The following is an 18529-nucleotide window of genomic DNA, read 5'->3' as shown; positions in this document are numbered from 1 at the left end:
GTCCTTGTGCTTGCAAAGCAGGCACTGGAACCACTGAGCTAAATCCCCAGCCCTATGTGTTTTCTTTATAGAATTTTAATTTGACTTTTCTTTGTGGTTTCCATCTCTCTGCTAAATGCACCTAACACTTATGTATGCTATCTACTCTTTCTACTAGATTTTAAAATTTTAATTTTTTAATAGTTATTTCGATATTTATATTAACACAAGGATTAATTGTTGTTATATATTATAATTACATACAATCTATACAAAATATAAAATAATTATATATAAATAAATATAAGTATTATTAAGATAACTATTAATCATAGTTATTTTAAAGTCTCTGTTGAATAGTCCCAACATTTTGGCATCTCTGTGTCTGGTCCTGTCGAGTACTTTATCTCTTGACACTGGGTCATTTTTCTCTTGTTTTTTGAGTTGTATTACTTGTTAGATGCTAAACATTATGTGTATAAAATAGTAGAATTAAGGTAAATAAATTTATTCTGAGGAATGGGCACATTTCTTCTCTTAGGCCATTAATATGTAGAGTTGAGTTAGACAGTAGTTGAATTTGAGTTTTCTTTTTGCTATAGTTATCTTCAGTGCACCACAGATTTCAAACCAAAATGTCTTTTTTGCTATATTCTCACACTCAAGATAGAATGTGCCTGTGACCAGATAAATGTAGTTTGTTTGTTTGTTACCGGGGATCAAACTCAGGACATTGTGCTTGCAAGGCAGGCAGCGGAACCACTGAGCTAAATCCTCAGCCTCCAGATAAGTGGATTTTTACCCACACACTAAACAGTTCTTGAGCAGATACTAACTTGGTATTCTATAACTCAGTTCAATTCTAATATTATCACCTAGAAATAGTGTCAGATCCCACAGGTTTAAGGTCAGTCCCAGTCTGAAGATATTGTCACCTATACTGCAATTGGCTAAAACCCAGTGTTCCTGCTGCCCCTTCTTGTACTTGATTAATTTGCTATGACATTTCATAGATTTCAGAGGAGCATGTTAGTTACTTTTAATAATTTAAAGGTTATTATAAAGAAACAGTCAGACGAAGAGATGATTGGGCAAGGTATGGGGGTGGGGCTTCTCTGGATTTGCAATCCTCCCAGCACATCCATGTGTTCAGCAACCTAGAAGCTCTTAAAACCATATCCTTTGACTTTTTATATCCACATCCAAACATTCACTTGGCAAAAATATAGTGATTTTTTCCCTTTGAAATTTTTAATTTTTTAAATTAATTTTATCAGTACATTTTATATATACAGAATGATCTCATTGACCATAGGGAATTTGTACTTGTACATGATATATCTTGATTCTTCTTATTACCCCAGTGCATTACTCTCCTTTCAACCCCTTTGAGAGAACCCTGGTTAGTGAATCTAAAGTTTATTAACTTTTGAAAATCTGTCAAATACTTCACAAAACATCACAAAAATGCAGAAATAAAATCACAGTATTTTTAATTAATAAACCAATAGCACCTCTAGGAAACTTTCTCTTTTTTTCCTATTATCTTTGTTTTTTTTCTCTCTCTTTATTTATATTTGGGTCTCTTGGATAAGAGAAACCATGTGATACTTAAGCTTATGGGTATGATTTATTTCTCTTTTAACATTATGGTCTCAAGGTATATCATTTTCCTACAAATAACATGTTTGTCCTTCTTTATGGGCAGACTAGTACTACATTGTGTATAAATGCATATTTCTTTGTTCATTCATCTATTGGTAGGCTATAGGCTATTTCCAAGATTTAGATATTGTGAATTGTGCTTGCTGTGAATATGGGTATACATGTATCACTATAATATAATATATTTAATTCTTTTGGTAAGATACCTAGAAGGGGAATAGCTCAGTTAAATAGAGTTTTTAGTTATGGTTTTTTTAAGGAATCCCCATACTGATTTCCATTCCCACTAAAAATGTGGAAGGACTCCTTATTCTCCAAAGCAAACATTTATTATTGATTTCTTCATGGTAACCATTTTTGCTGGAGTAAGATGGATAATACAGTGTTGTTTTAATCTGCTTTGTTTGTTTGTTTGAGAACAGGGTCACACTATTTAGTTGAGGCTGACCTGGAACTATGTATACAAGGCTGGATTTGAACTCACAGAGATCCTCCTGCCTCAGCCTCCCGAGTGCTGGGATTACAGGCATGGCTCACCACGCCTAGCTAATTTGCATTTTTCTAATGGCCATTCAGTGTAAACTTGTTTTCATGTATTCATTGGCCATTTGTACTTCTGAGAAGTGTCCATTTCGGATGCCCATCTTTTGATTGGGTCTTCAAATTTGGGGGATCTAATTTTTCAGTTCTTTATATATTTTAAATAATAGTACTCTGTCTAAGGAATAGCTGGCAAAAAACTTTTCCCAGTCTGTAAGTTGTCTCTTCATTCTCTTGGTGGTTTCCTTGCTGTGTAGAAGCGTTTTAGTTTAATATGATTCCATTTGATGATTCTTGGTATTATTTCTTGTGAAATTGCCATTCTATTCAGAAAGTCCTTGCCCCACCTATGTCTTCAAGAATTTTACTTATTTTATCTTCCATCAGGTTAGCTATTTCTGTTTTAACATTTAGTTCTTTGATCCAGTTTAACTTTAGTTTAGTACATAGTGAGAGATGTGGATCAGGTTCATTATCCTGAATGTGGATAGCTAGTTTTCTCAGCATCATTTTTTAAAAGAGGCTATCTTTCCTCCAGTTTAAGTTTTCGGCCTCTTTGTCAAAGATCCAGTAGCTGAATGTGCCTAAAGTTGTTTCTGTATTCTGTATTCTGTTCCACTGACCCAATGTGTGTGTGTGTGTGTGTGTGTGTGTGTGTGTGTGTGTGTGTGTTGCCAATACCATGCTGTTTTGTTTTGTTTTGATTTGTTTTTAACCATTATACCTTTGGACTATAATGTGAAGTCTGGGGTTGTGATGACTCCTGCCTTGCTTATGTTGCCCAGGATTCCTTTTGTTATTCTAGGTCTCTTCTGGCTCTATATGAATTTTAGGATAGTTTTCTCTAGTTCTTTGAAGAATACTGTTGGTAATTTAATTGGGACTGAATAAATCTGTGTAATAGTTTTGTAAATATGGCCATTTTGACTATACTGTATTGGTTCTGCCTATCCAGGAACAAGGGGTATCTTTCCATTTTATGATGTCCTTTTTTATCTCCTTTTAAAGAGTATTATTGTTTTCACTGTAAAGGTTGTTCACTTCCTTGATTGGGGTTAATTCCTAAGTGTTTTTTTCTTGATACTGTTGTGAGGGATATTGTTTCCCCTCTTTTCCCTCTCCTTTCTGCATAACTGCTCACCCTGCCTGGCACCTTCATTCTTTTAGATTTTTTTTGCATTGTTGGTTTCATTGTCTCTTTCTAGGACATCCTTGATGATTTTTTTGGAGTGCTGATTTGGTGGTCATGAATTTCTTAATGTGCTCTTGGTCATGAAAATGTTTTATTTCTCCATTAATTGTGAAGGAATGTTTTGGTTGGAAGTTGTAATCTTTTAGCTCATGAAGCACTTCACTCCAAACCTTCCTGGCCTTTAATGTTTGTGTTGATAAGTCTGCTATAATTCTGATGGGCTTACCTTTATAAATGATTTCTTGCTTTTCTCTAACAGCACTTAAGATTCTGTCCCTGTGCTGGACTTCTGGTATTTTGACCATAATGTAATATGAAGAGGTTCTCTTTTAATTGTGGCAACTTGTGTTTCTTTATGCCTCACTTATATGTACATTTAGTATTTTTCCTATATTTGGGAAGTTTTCTGCTATTATTTCTGTAAATGGGTTTTTATGTTGTTTGTGTTGTTTTCTGATTTTTTTACTTATTCTAATTAATCTTAGGTTAATCTTTGCATCATCTAGAAGCTGTTGGACCCATTTTTCATGTTGTCTTCTTGTTTTTTAAGGTATCTCTGAGTAATTGTCTTTGAAAGCGCCCCTGTCTTCTAACTCTGATATTCTGACCTCACATTGGTTACATCTGTACTTTAAATATAATTTTTAATTTTCTAGATTTCTGTTTGGAACCTTTTTATGGACTTTGCTAAAGTGGTCATTCATGTTTTGTATCATTTTATTTAGCTTTTTAATTAGTGTCTTCTGTAAGCTGCCTGCTCATTTTGTTTAATACTTTCATTACCTGTTCAGTTATATCTTCTTTGATTCCTTCTACTCCAGAGGTCCCTGCTTACCCCAGGCTGTGGCATTGTCTAAGCTGTGTCCCCATTCATGCCAGTAATTAAGGAAGGCAATTAGACTTCAGATTCGTGCTAGATGCAGGCAGTAGGGCAAAGACTTAAGTACTCAATGCCTGGCACTTTCAGACCCAGGGCAACTCAAACCGGTCCTGACCTCCCACTTGGGGCACATGTACTTCCCATTCCAAACTCAAACCTTTCAGGGCATCTCTTTCCAGCCTGCTTCCTATCCATGGTTGTCTCCTGTGGTTGTCTCTCACCTAGTCACTGTGGGAGGATAACACCGGGAGCCTTGAAGAGAAGCCATCTCTCAGCTGTTCTCAGTTCTAGATTCAAACAATCATCCCCTTCCTGGAATGGCACCCAATCAAGCGCTGTTCAGCAATATGGCAGGTGCCTGTACAGGGATCCCTGTCTGGCTGTTGCCTGCCATGCGGAGGGAGTCTCCTTGGAATAAAACCCTGCAATGTTCCTACAGATTGCAACAACTGTGAGAGGCTGAATTTTGCTGCTGCTTATCGCTCCACCTTCTTGATTCTCTCTGCTGACCTTGTCCTTTGGTTTTTTCATGAAGGCTTCATCATGAAGTTATGATTGATTATATCATTGGCCATTAGTGATCAACTCAACCTTCAGCTCCTATTCCCTTCCTGGACACTGAGGGTGGTTCAGCTAAAAGTTCCAATCTTCTAATTCCAATCTTCTAATTTCTCTGACAAACATCCTCTGTCCTGAGGCAATCCAGAAGCCCAATGAGTCACCTTATTGAAACAAAAGATAATACTATCACCCAGGAAATTCCAATGGATTTAGAAGCTGTGTGTCAGATGTGCTTATCACTCCAGAAATTACAGAGGTCATAGGAGCTGTCAGGAACCATAGTCAAAGACCAAAAATACATATCATAGGATCCAATGCAGCATAGAAGACCTTAATATACACATGTTTTATATATGTGATTGACCTTAGGGGCACACATGTACTAGACAAGTGCCATAACATTGAATTATATCCCCAGCTCCCTCCTCTTTTAAAATTTTGATTTTGAAACATGGTCTCATTAAGTTTCTCAGGCTGTCTTCAAACTTGTGATCTTCTTGCCTTAGCCTCCCAAGTACCTGTTGTCTCCCATGCCTGGATAATATATGTGATTTTGTACATAGTCAATAATTTAAAAATTGTATGATAAGTCCATTAATGAATAAATCTATAAAAATGTTTGAAGAACATGGTCCCAACACTAGGAGTGTTTATATTATAAGTTGATGGTGTCATTTGTTTTTATAAATAAGTGCACAGAATTCCTCCTTGCTAGGAACTTCATCAAACTGTAGTCTACCTTCTCTGTCTCTATAACTTAACATTCATTCTTCATCTTTTACCAGTAGTATTCTATTGATTGTGTAGTTATGGTTTGTTTTTTTGTTTTGTTTTGTTTTGTTTTTGGTACCATGGATCAAACCTGGGACCTTATGCTTGAGAGGCTGGCAGCAAAGCACTGAGCTAAATCATTGGCCTGATTGTTGTAGTTAAATGATCATTAGTTGTAAAAAGAGAGTTGAGGTGGAAAAGGGAAGCAAAAGGAATTGAGGTGTGTTATGTACATGTACCAATTCTGTATAATGAATAAAATCATTATGTACTGAAAATGTATACTAATACAATTTTTAAAAATTTTTTTAAATAATAAGAAGAAAATACTCATTAGTTAAGCTAGTGTTGTAAAGGCTAGTCTTAGGAAATGGACTGGAATTGGAGATCAATTACTGTATGACTTTAAGCAAATTAATCAAATTCTGTTTTATCACATTAAAATTGTGTTAATAAAATTATTTGATAAGGCTGTGCAATAGATTAAATTAGATAACATGCCAGGCACTCAGTATAGTGCCTCTCACAAAGGTGATAATGTGACTTGTCAATAAATTCATAATTCAAATAATTTATTTTCAGTCCTTACCATCTTTGATTTCTCTGTAGCAAATTGACCTTGAATGGCCTCAGTTTCTTAGATCCTACTACTAACTGGTTCTTCTCTTATACAATTCTCAGTATTTCTAACTGGCTCTTCCTTCTTAACTCTATGTTTAAGTGTTTATCATCCTTTTTTCCTCCATTTATTATCCTTGGGTGAGCTCCACTATCACTATCCTGCAAATGCCTCCTTCTACTGATACTTAAGTGTTCAAGAATCACAAGATATATAAATAAAAGATAGTTCTTATCTTTTGTTAGTTGTAGTAATTAGAGTGATTTTTAAATTTTTCTTTTATACTGGAAAGTGATTTACAAATCACAAATCTATTGAAGGTTAGAAATGCAAAGTTGCAAATCTATTGAGAGTGAGTGTGAAGAGCCCTTTACTAGATTCAGAAAAGCACTGTCTTCCAGCCAACAATCTAAGAAGAATGACTAGAATCTCCTGGGTGAGTGTGTGGGGTATACAGAATGATATGCAATTTGAGTGATTAAAATACAAGGTAATGATATTCTGACTGGACAGGGCCTCCATCATTTTCCAGTAGACTTAATTCTGAACAATTTTTTGCCAATACTTTATAGTATATTTAAGTTCCCTTCAATATAATATATTGAGCACTGAGCTACACTCCCTACCTTTTGTTGTATTTATTTATTTATTTATTTATTTTTATTTTTTGGTACCAGGAATTAAACTCAGGACCTTGTGCTTGCGAGACAGGCAGCGACACCAGTGAGCTAAATCCCCAGCCCATGTTTTTATTTTGAGGCAGAATTTTGCTGAGTTTTAAATTGCCTATCCAAGTCTGGGCTTGAATTTGTGATTCTTCTTCTTCAGCCTTCCAGAGTGCTGGAATATTGGTCAGTCTTAAATGTAACACCTCCGAACACAAATTCATTGTATCATTTCTCAAATCTATTTTTTCTCTTTTCTTATTTTATTTAATGGCATCATCATCCATTCAGCTTTCTCAATAAAAATGAATAATCAGAGAGTCTGTTATTACCCCTCTGCTTCACTCTTTAGGTTCAATTATGACCCCAATCCTAATGATTGCATCTGTTTAGCTTGGATTCCCCCAGAAAAAGACCTTGATCTTAGACCCTGATCTAAGGTGCAAGTTTATTGGGTAGTTGTTTCCAGGAAACAATCATAAAGGAGTAGGGAAGTAATACAGGGATGTGAAGGAAGCCAAACAAATGTTTTATTGGGCAAGTACACTGCGCACAGCTAAGACTCAGTGTCACGGGCGAACTCTGGGAAACAGGATAGAACATACCTCAGCAATTTCACTAAATTTCTCAGAAATGGGTCTATACACAACTGCCTATCCATCATTTGTTAAGGACTTCTCCCATGAATATTACCTCCCAAGCACTTTGCAAGGCTTGCAGTCAGAAGCTATCTGCATGTACTGAAAAAGTAAACCTGAGAGATATAATTGGGGTATTTATACGATCTATCAGGGCCTAGACTAGATGAAGGGGCAGTAAGGAATTCACCTTAGACACAACTTTTATGTTTATTCTCCGTTCCTCAAATCCTTTATACTTCTAGCTCATCCTCCATGTTGCTAATGTTGCTAAATATATATATATGATTGAACAAAGTACCTTGTGAATGTTAGACAAGCCTGCTACATACCCAGCCCCTGGGAGTTAACTTTAGAAACACCAATTTGATAACATCTGTCCTCTGCTTAAAAAGCACAGAATAAAGTCCAAACTCCTTGATTTAGCATGCTTAATTCTTTACATGTTGATTATAATTTTTAGATTAGGGGTCTCACTATGTTTGAGCTCTAACTGGATTCAAACTCACAATTCTCCAGTCAGTCTCCCAAGTAGCTGAGATTTACAGGTGTGCTATTGTGCCTAACTTTGTACTGTTATGACCTTTCTTAGCCTCATCTTTTGTCACTGTTTTCAACATAGCTATGCTGTTACATGAACACTTCACTTTTGAACTCGTATGCCGTTAAGTGTATTATTCCTTCTTCATATACCCCAAACACACACACCTTAGACAAAAATTTCTTATTAGTCTTCTAAAATTCAGTTTGGAAATCTCTTTGTAAAAACTTTCTTTCCCTGAGAAAATTGCTTATTTCTTTCTGTACTGTAGCACTTAATATGTTCTATTCTTGTACTTTGCAGGTTGAATTGCATTGTCTTTCCTCACTAACCCAGAAATTCTTCAATGAGAGGTCTTATCTTTTTTTTTTTTTAACTGGGGATCAAACTCAGGACCTTGCACTCTTGCATTTGCAAGGCAGGCACGGTGCCTGAGCTAAATCCCTAGCCCAAGAGGTCTTATCTTTTTAACCCCAATATCTTTCTGCATGTAGAAGGCAATTGCCCAATGGTTACTGAGTTTAAAGTATTTAGTAATGCAAATCATACAGGTTTTAAAAGAAATAGAAGGAAACTTCTTAGCAATTTCAGGAGACAGATACCATAATCAAAGACTATATACAATTAGGAACTATCACAGCAATTTATATTTAATATTTATGAACTGCTTTTTTAAAAATATTTGAGGTTGCTGGTTTTTGTGTTGGGATCTGTTGTTTCCAAAGGGAAAACTTTTGGTTTATTCAATAAGAATATAGATTTTGTTGATATAAAGTAAAGTGAATACTCCAGAGTATTAAATACATATGATTACAAATTAAAGAGTGCCTAGATGGTAATTTCTGTAGAGGCAGAGACACACGTATGTCATTCACTCTTTACACAATACCTAGCCCATACATACTCAAATTATCAAGTGATGTTTGGCACAGCAGTACAATGAAGTGGAGATCTGGTAAGTATCCATTTTAATTCCCCAATATGAATAAATAAACCAACTAAATCATATTTCTCCCCAAACTCTCCCCCAACAAAAAAATGCTTTTGGAGGAAATTATTATTCTATTATTTGTCTACCTTTCCAATAGGTAGCAATCAAAGTTTCACTTTCCCTTTATTATTACAAAAATTAATAAGGGTGATAATAATACTAAAAATTAATTGCATTATTATTGCTGGATTTTTAAAAAATAGTAACAGTGATGATCACTATGAGTTTCCTTGTCTTCCTGAGCACTGGCTTACCCTGATCTAGCTTTGGTCAGTAACAGCAGTAATAACAGTAGTACAGTTTGAAAAATTCAGCAGTTGAGAACTTATGACCATGCAGTAGAATGTTGGGGTGCTTGTGAGGATGGGGGTGAGGGAGATTTTAATCTTCCAGTGTACTTTTTGTTGTTCATTAACATTTTCTGTTTTTGTTATTAGTATTGGCCTTGTGTTACGTAGCCATACTGTTTGGTGATATTTTTAGTGGACCCTGAACCAGATGAGTGAATCAACATCCCAAGAGGAATCCAAACATGCTCAGGTTTCTAGCCTACAAAGATTTCTAATCATTTATGAATGGATTTGAGTTAGATGTGGTACATGCCTATAATCCCAGCATGCTGGGAGGTGGAGGCAAGAGAATCAAAAGTTCAAGCCAAGCCTTGGCAATTTAGTGACTTAATGAGACCTTGTCTTGAAATAATTTTTTTTAAATGACTGGGGTTGTAGCTCAGTGTGAAGGCCCTGGGTTTGATTTCTAGTATGGGTGGGGGCAGGATTTGAAATTCAATATCCTTGGGAAAATTGAAATGCAATGACATTTTCTATCACTATGTTTTGTAATTAAAGTGTTCCACATCGATTTTGACAGAAATGTACAAAAAAGATCAAAACAATAGTTGGATCATAGTTACCTGCCACTAGTTCATTAGCATTCCTTAATTATCACAACTTTTAACTGTTCAAATTTGCTAATATAAGCACTTTTTATAATTTTGTTTGGAATAATATTTACTCATTATGTGAAATTTAAAAAAATTTAAAAATGTGCTGTACTACAGTATAACAGAGCTTCACCCCCAGCTCCTTATATTTATTTATTTATGGTACTAGGGATCAAACTCAGGACCTTGCACTTATGAGGCAGGTGACATCACCCCTGAGCTAAATCCCCAGCTCCCCCAGCTCCTTTTAGATAGCATTGAACTAACACAGCTTCCACTTCAGGAAAATGAACAAGAGGACAAAGAAAAACAGGACTCAGCTGAAGTGCAAGAGCTTATTGAGGTATAGTTGTCATGAATAATCAAATGTTAATCCTGGAGAGTAAATTAGATAAATTAATATTTTTATGAAGAAGGAAAAGAAAAATAGGGTGTTCAAGAAGATAAACAAAAGAGTAAATGTAAAGTAGCAAATTTATGTTGTTAAAACAATTCATTTCAGTCACAGGAAGCTCTTGTAGATAGGTAAATTATTTGCTATTATAAATTATAAATAAATTAAGCTTGCTTTCTAAAATCAGAATTATAATGTAAGTACAGTAACCACCAGTTTATAGAGTAACAATCACTGCCCTGCTGAAAATATAATTTCCACATTAATAATTTAAGTCATTTTGTGTTTAAATAAATATACCACTACCTTGGTAAAAAAATGCAATGTTGAAGAGGAAGCAGTTCAAAAATTAAACGGATTCACTTTAATTGACTAATATGAGTTTTTAAAATATCCCGTGTTTTGCCATTATTTACAAAATCAATCTTTAAGCTCAATTAAGATGAGATGTTTTTCTTTCTATATACATATGGAAAGTGATTCTAAAAGCTTAAAAAGTAGCATTTTCAAATGTTTAATTCCACTATGATATATTCTCAAATTATATTTATAGAAAGTATTCTATAAGTCAAGGATTAATATGCAATTGAAATATTTCCCACATGTTGCTTTGTTAGTAATAGGAAGATGAGATGACATGTTGAAGCAAATGCTTTGTCTTGTGAATGTAATAAATTGTGATTATTGCTTTACTTCTAGTATATAACATTAAATCCCAAAAGAACTAAGTAGGGATGTTTAGTAATTCTTATAAATAAATGAATCCTTCTTTAATTGAGAGAGTTAATACATCTTTGAGGAAGAGCAACTCATTTTTAAATTGGTATTTATTTTCTCCTTTCAAAGAGTTCACAGACTGTACCAGAGGTCTCTGCAACAGAGACCAGCAACCATGTGGAGGAAGATGCAAAAAATGAAATAAAATCACAAGGTAGAGAACTAACCATTCCTTTTACACAATAAAATCTAAAAGAAACATTAAATTTTTCATTGGGGATGTAGTCTTGACATTTTTTCATTTTAAACATATAATCCCAGGAGGTTATTTCACATGTTAAGTTTGGGAAATAGTTCAGATTCCCTTTGTCCCCTCTGTTAACACATTTGAGACAACTTGTAACTATTCATCATTTCTTAATTAAAGAGAAAATTTAGTGAAAAGTCTTGATTGATGCCTAAGAAAATCCAATAATATGAAAATAAAATGAATTCTAGTGGTTTGGGCTGCTTATTGTTTTTGGTCTTTGTTATGGTTTAGATCTAAGATGTGCCTCCAAACTCTCAAGTATTCAGGGGTAGGGCTTTTGGAATGTTACTGGATCGTGGGGGTGCTAATACTCACCAGTGAATTAATCCATTAATAAGTTCATAGCTGAATGTGCTGACAGGAGGTGGGGTCTGGATGAAAAAGGCGGGCCACTGAGGAAATGACCTGGAAGAGTGCATTGTTGTTCCTAGCTCCTCCTTCCCTCTTAGCTTCCTGGTTTCCATGAGTTGAGTACATCTCCTCCACCATGTCCATTCTGCCTTGGAGCCGGCAAATCATGGGCTGAATCAACCCTCTGAAACTGGAAGCCAAAATAAACTTCTCCCTGTTTAACTTGTGAGTGTTGGTTATTTTGTCCCAATGACAGGAAAGTGACAAACACTGTTATGTTTATTATTTTACTACTAAATTTTACCATGTATTTATATAGTTTGATCTAAAATTGACTCCTAGCTTCACTCTTTACCCAAATTCCACATAATTACACAGACTGAAAATTTACAGGATAGAGAAGGTAACAGCTAAGTGGATAAGATATTCATCTCTTTCACCATAGCCACTTCTAATTCCAGAGATTTAGTGACATCCTGTACGAACAAAAATTCTTTACAAAATTTAAAATGCAACAATTTGACTTTGTTACCTTCAAATCAGCTTACAAGTATTGTATGTTTAGTATGTGTTAAGCTGGGATAGGCTGAATTATAATAATAATTATCAAAGTATTTCTAAAGCATAAATGTTTGTATAGATACTAGTTACAACTTTTAGGTACTTATTTTTTCTAAAGTGTTTTTCTGTCTTTTAAACCAATTAAGAGCAGTTATTTACCTTTCCTTCTTGTTACTACATGTTAAGAAGTAAAATTTATAACCCTTAGTTTGCCTTTCTTATAAACAGTACTATTTCACAGCTTTGCTAACTTTTAAAATTTTTCTTCCTTACAAATATTTACCCATCCTCCTCTACCTGCCCTTACACCTTAGTTTCCTGATTTTACTTTCTCCTTGCCCAACCCTTCCACTACTGCTTTGCCTTTACCTTAATCACTTAGGCCAGGTTTATAAATTAACTCTTTCATTTTAAGCATGCCATCCAGAATTGTGATCAAGGTAATTTGATATAAATTTAATTAGGTATTAATGTTAGTTTGTGGCCAAATTTTTACCTGTAAAACTTCATACAAGTAGTCCATCGTGTAATTTATTGCTGTCCCAGAAAAATCAATTAATAGTTTGTGGACTTTCCTATTCTGGTATGTACTTTCAATTTCTCATTACTTTTTTTTAGTAGAAGGAAATGTATTTTGTTTGTCTATTCGTTGCAGTATATAGTAAGTGTTAAAAACATGGTGGTTGCTTGTTGTGATATCAAATGAAGTACAAAGTACATTTCTTCAGTGATCAGTAACTATAACCCCTTATATTCTGAATCCCTACTTTTTTTTTTTTTTTTGGTACTGGGGCTTGAACTCAGGACTTTGTGCTTGCGAGGTAGGTGTGGTGTCACTGAGCTAAATCCCCAGGCCCTGAATCCTTACTTTCTAAACATCAATATCTATATTTTATGTAGATATAAAATATAATATGTATGTATAAAAGAAGTAGGAAGAGGAGCTGTTGTTGCAATTTCAACATGTCAAAAAAGTGTCATAATCCTTGCTATATACTTGTCAAAATTAAAGTGGTGTTACCTTGCTAAGAAGCTCCCAAAATGTACTCAAATATTTGTGTTTGCATAGAAAATATTGTAGTTAAATGTACATATCAATTCTTCATCTTAGTTATTCTCCATTTTGGGACATGAGTTTAACTTATTTATACTTTAAAGAAAGATATCAGTTTGCCCAGCTCTTATTCTCATTCTCATTTTGGTGGGGGGTGTTTCTGGGGATTGAGCTCAGGACCTTGTGCTAGCGAGGCAGGTACCACTAAGCTAAATCCCAAGCCCTGCCCAACTCTTGTTCTTATTACACAAGCCTTAAATTTAACAAAGTTTTGTAGGAAGCTGCTTTTTCCTATAGCAGTTGAATTTCAATTCCAATAATGTTTAATAGTGTTTTTCTTCCTTCTTCTATAGCAGCCATTTACATTATGCACAGATGTTGAGAAATCTTATTAATAAGGACAAGGCTGCTGCATTTCAGATAGAGCCTGTGTTTAAAGAATATCATACAGCTTGTTGAATAACTCTGCTGCGTCAATTCTCACCAGTTTAATTAGCAGCCAGTTCCACTAATGTTATGTAACATTAGACTGAGCCTGCTAAAGCTTATTATAATGTGGATTATAATTCATTTCCATTTATATCCTTAAATAATTTTGTATCGAGGCTATGCCTGGCAGTGAGCTGTGCACTAGTACATGAAATATTAAAAATCTCAAGGCTAGATCTTTCAAATTATGAGTAAGGAATTCTTTTTGTACCTACTTATTTAGTTGAAAGCATTTATGCCCACGGTGCCTGAATAGGTTTTTGCATGTTAGAAGATGGATTAGTAGAGAACTGAAGGTATGAGAGCTGGAGAAGAGCTCAGAGTCTTAATTCTAGGAAGACTATGAAATAGATCTGGAAGAAGAGTTGTAGTGCTTAGCGTAATGCCTGGCACATAGTAAGAAATCAATAATTGTTTATTTAATAAATGTATAAAGGAATCAATCAATTTATCTGTAAAAGGTTTAGAAAAATACACGCTCAGACTTACTGAAAAACCCAGTACTTGTTTGAAGCTACATTTAATTGAGCCTCTAAACTAATTTACCCTTGTGGCAGTTCTGTAATTTGTGATACTTGAATTCAGAGGTCTCTCAGTCAAAAGACAGTTTCAGATAGACTTTTGCAGAATCTTGATTTATTGACCTTGCGATAGCTATGCCTGTTTTTTTTCTTCTTGGTTTTATGGCTCTAAGAGAGAAGTATTTGACAGCATTGTAACCAAATACATGTCTACTTCCATTCTGTGTATCAATAGGGACAATGCAAGCACTAGGATTATTGCTTGGCAACCTTTAATGGCCAAGCACACTAAAGAAGTACTAGCAGGCTGCAGTGAAGGTAGAGAATGCCCTAGTTCATGTGTGAGGTTACTAATGAGCCATAGCAGATGGGTAGATATCAAGTTTCTGTACATCTGTAGTACTATCCCTAAAGCAAGTAAAGATGTATCTGCCTTGGTTTGTGGTGGTCGATTAGAAGAAAAGAAAGAGTGCATTTAGAATCTACAGACTTTAAAAGTTGTTCTCTTTCACATTCATTTAAAAATAAAACCATTGTATATTAATTAGTATTTTGACAAAACAAAATGGAGATATATCTTATTCACACATCTGCTTCCAAAATGATTTGTTTACAAATCTATCTGGGAGGTGAGAGGGGGCATTATACTATCCTACTTATTTTACTCTTATAAGAATATGAGAATTGGCAAAGAATGAAATCAAAACCGGCAAGGTAAATAAATACACTACTACCACTATTGAACTTAAGACATTCTATAGATAAAATAGAAAGAAACTTTTCAAGGTTCTTTCATAGATTATTTAATTTACTCTGGGAAAGAAAGATAGTGTTTAGATTGGATTTATTTTTCAGAGTATTGGCTTTAAACAAAATTTTAAGGCAGCAAAATATTTTTTTTCAAATGGAATCTTATGATGTGCTCTAATTACGTAAAATAAATTAAAGCATAGCTGCTCTGGTCACAAAGGATACAAGGAACTAGAGTCCTACATCCACTGAAGCTCTGATCTTTTACCTTTTTATTGCAATAATAGTACTTATTGGGAGTTGTTAATGATTGAAGCATAACTCAATAACTAGTTCCAAGTAATATTAAAAACAATGATTATAGAAATAATTCCTATATGTATTTCTTTATTTTCTCTTCCATCCATAAAGTAACAGAAGCAAAAGCCACTAACAATATATAGCTTTGATCTTATTGTGGTTCAACTGGGCACTGATATATTTTTCCAGTGGATAATGAAACTACTTCACCTCCATAGCCAAGTCAGAAGGAAAAATTACCTTAATGTTCCCATTAATTTTTTGATTTCAGTCACCTCAGCAATCATGGGAATAGGAAAGAAAGCATCCAATAGTTGATTGTTCAGAGTATGTGTTGTCTATGTCCTGGGAACCCAAGGCCAAGCTACCCAGGTCTACTAGAAAAAAAGCCATACAATTCTATGTGCTAGTGCCATGAAAAAAAAAAATGTGTAGCTTTCAATCTCAGATTTTCAATATCACTTGGAAATCTGTCTGTGTGTACATAGTCTTTTTTCCACCCTCATAACAGTTACTTTAAATTTTTACCTTAAGCTTATGATCCCACCTTTCTTTGGTTTAAGCAATATTTATTTTATTTTGCAAAAGCTAGAGAATGGAATGTTCATAATTTTCTGTGTCATTTCAGCTGAGTGTGAGAAATGTCTTATCCAAGACTGTTATATATTCTTGATTTTTATTCCCTCATATCTCCTCAGATCCTGAGGACCGTCATCTAAAATCTCTCTTGTATATTCTATTTTTCTCTCTACTTTGTCTCCTGCTTCTCAATATCTAAATATAGTCAAGCTTATCCTACCTTTTAAAAAGAAATCCTTCTCTATGAGAAAAGAAAGAAAAACTTTTCATTATATATCAGTCAGCTTCCCCATTGCTGGGACAAAATACCCAACAATCACAACTTGAAGAAAGAGAGGTGTATTTAGCTTTTTGTTTCCAGTGGGTTCAATCCAAAGTTGACTCTCCAAGACAAACATGGCAAGGTGGAAGAGCATGGCAGAGGAAAGCTGCTATGCCATGGCAGCCAGGAAATACAGAGAGAAGGGAGGAGACAGGTATTAGAATACACCCATCTAAGTCAGAGCCTTGGTAACTCAGTCCTTCTAACCAGGTCTCACCTTCAAATATGAGATTGTCAGGAGAAATTTTAGATTTCAACCAAGACATTCCACTCCTGGCCCATAAAAGTTGCATGTCTGTCTATTATGCAAAATGCATTTAGTTTATCTTTAAGAGTCAACAAAGTCTTATCAATTGGATTGCTGAAAAATCCAAGCCCAAAGTCTCCTCTGAGACTCAGGCAAACTCTTAGCTGCAAACCCTGGTGAAAAATCATAAAGAAAGCTAAATATTTCCAACATATAATTTCACAGGGTAAATATTCCCATTCAAAAAGAGAGGAATACATGGATAGAAAGAAATCAGACCAAAGCAAGATTGAAAACCAGCAAGGCAAGTATTAAGTCCTGTATCTCCATGTCCAACATCCAAGGCAGGTTGTAGTGAGATGTTAACTTAGAAGGTCTTGGGTGACCCTACCCTGATGGCCTTGCTGGTTGCAAACCACATAGCCTCTCTCTTAGGCTGGCTCCACTCACTGCCTTCAGTTTTCCTCAGTAGACATTTAGTGTTTCTGGCATCCTCAACTTCCTTCTCCACTGCACCTTTGGCTTTACTCTCCAAGCTTTATGCCCAGGCCTCTAATGGACTCCTTGCCTGGCCTCCCATTCTGTCCTCTGAAAAATGGATAGAGGCCTCACCAACCCCATTACCCTTGCATTCTACATACCTGAAAAACCCGCACCACAAGGATGATGCCAAGGTGTGCCACCAGCTTGAGCAGTAACTATGCCTTCTTGAACCATGGCTGCAGAAGCTCCTGAGTGCTTGCATGGCTGACCATTGTAAAACTAATCTTATGGAAACAATTCCCTAACTGGCTCTTCTTTAGTAGGTATTCCAAAGACTCTTTTTCTCAAATGACAGTTTTGTACATTTGAGCCTACACTTGGGTAGGTCTTGCTGATTTCTGAGATACTCTCAAAATATCTTTCTTCTCTTCCCTGTGCAAAGTACTTAGTTCCTTTGTTTCTCTTCTTTTTTGGTACCAGGAATAAAACTGAAAGCCTCATGCTTGCTTGGTAGACATTGCACTACTGAGCTATATTCCCAGCCCTTTAGTTCCTTTTTATTAACATGAATATCTTTAGAAACCAAGCTCTCCTTGGTCTCAACTTTACAAACACTTCCTTACTGGCCATGAGCAGAAAATTTCACATCTTTCTGCTTATTGCTTCTGATTCTCACTATTGATCTGGCTAAAAGCAGCCAGTAATACCTATGCCATAGCCTGAACATTGATCAGCCTTGAAATATCCATCAGGTTAATTAGTCTGCCCCCTTTAATTTCAGCCTCAGAAAAAGGTGTTGGAAATGGACAAAGTGTAGACAAGTTTTTTCCAGAAAGAAGCACACATGGCTGGCAGTCCAGTTTCCAGCATAGTCCTCATTCCTATCTCATACCTTCTGAGTTTGGCCTTTACTGTCCACATTCCTGTTAGCATTCTGATCTTGTGAATTACAACCAGAATTTCTCATTAAGTTCTGCTTGTGGAATCCTAGGACTTCTGTAGCCCTAGGTTCTCCAACCTTTCCAAATTTCTCCCATAAACTAATTCCAAAAGCTTCTGAGCCACATGGTCATGTGTACAGCAACAACCCCATACCTGGTACCAAACTCTGATGCTAGTCAGCTTTCCTGTTCCTGTTACTGAGGCACAATACCTGGCACCTACAACTTAAAGGAGGAGAGGTTTATTTTGGTTCATAGTTTCAGTGAGTTCAGCCAATTCTTGGCAGGCTCCAATACAGAAGTAAAATGGTGAAAGGGTATGGTGGAGGAAAGCTACTCAACTATGGTAGCCAGGAAGCCAAGAGTGAAAGGCAGAGCCAAGGATGAGAATATACTCTTCCAAGTCATACCCCTAGTGACCTTCCTCTTCCAAGCAGGCCCCACTTCTGAATATGAGACTTTTGGGGAACATTTTAGACCTCAACCATAACATTACTTGCAATTCTCATCATAGAAATTACCCTC

General features: G+C 35.4%; 1 protein-coding gene across 12 annotated transcripts in view; it reads left to right on the top strand.

Moving 5' to 3' along the window:
• Positions 1-18529, top strand: part of Efcab5 (EF-hand calcium binding domain 5) — a 128083-nt gene that overhangs the window by 12772 nt on the left and 96782 nt on the right. For 7 of the 12 annotated variants that reach the window (XM_010642228.1, XM_010642231.3, XM_010642227.3 and 4 more), the window contains 3 exons: positions 9480-9582; positions 10269-10328; positions 11226-11310. The exons of 2 other annotated variants lie outside the window; for them this stretch is intronic. In XM_010642228.1, the coding sequence (XP_010640530.1) occupies positions 9541-9582; positions 10269-10328; positions 11226-11310 (187 nt within the window). In that variant the 5' untranslated portion in view covers positions 9480-9540. Of the gene's footprint in view, positions 1-9479; positions 9583-10268; positions 10329-11225; positions 11311-18529 lie in introns of those variants that run through there. 3 more of the 12 variants (XM_033762867.1, XM_033762866.1, XM_010642237.1) reach the window with 2 other exon arrangements.

Source organism: Fukomys damarensis, unplaced genomic scaffold, assembly GCF_012274545.1.
Source record: "Fukomys damarensis isolate Sample0158 unplaced genomic scaffold, DMR_v1.0_HiC HiC_scaffold_13, whole genome shotgun sequence".
NCBI classification, from domain to species: Eukaryota; Metazoa; Chordata; class Mammalia; order Rodentia; family Bathyergidae; genus Fukomys; species Fukomys damarensis.
The sequence above is the reverse complement of the archived record's forward strand: the minus strand, read 5'-3'. Positions and strand labels throughout refer to the sequence as shown.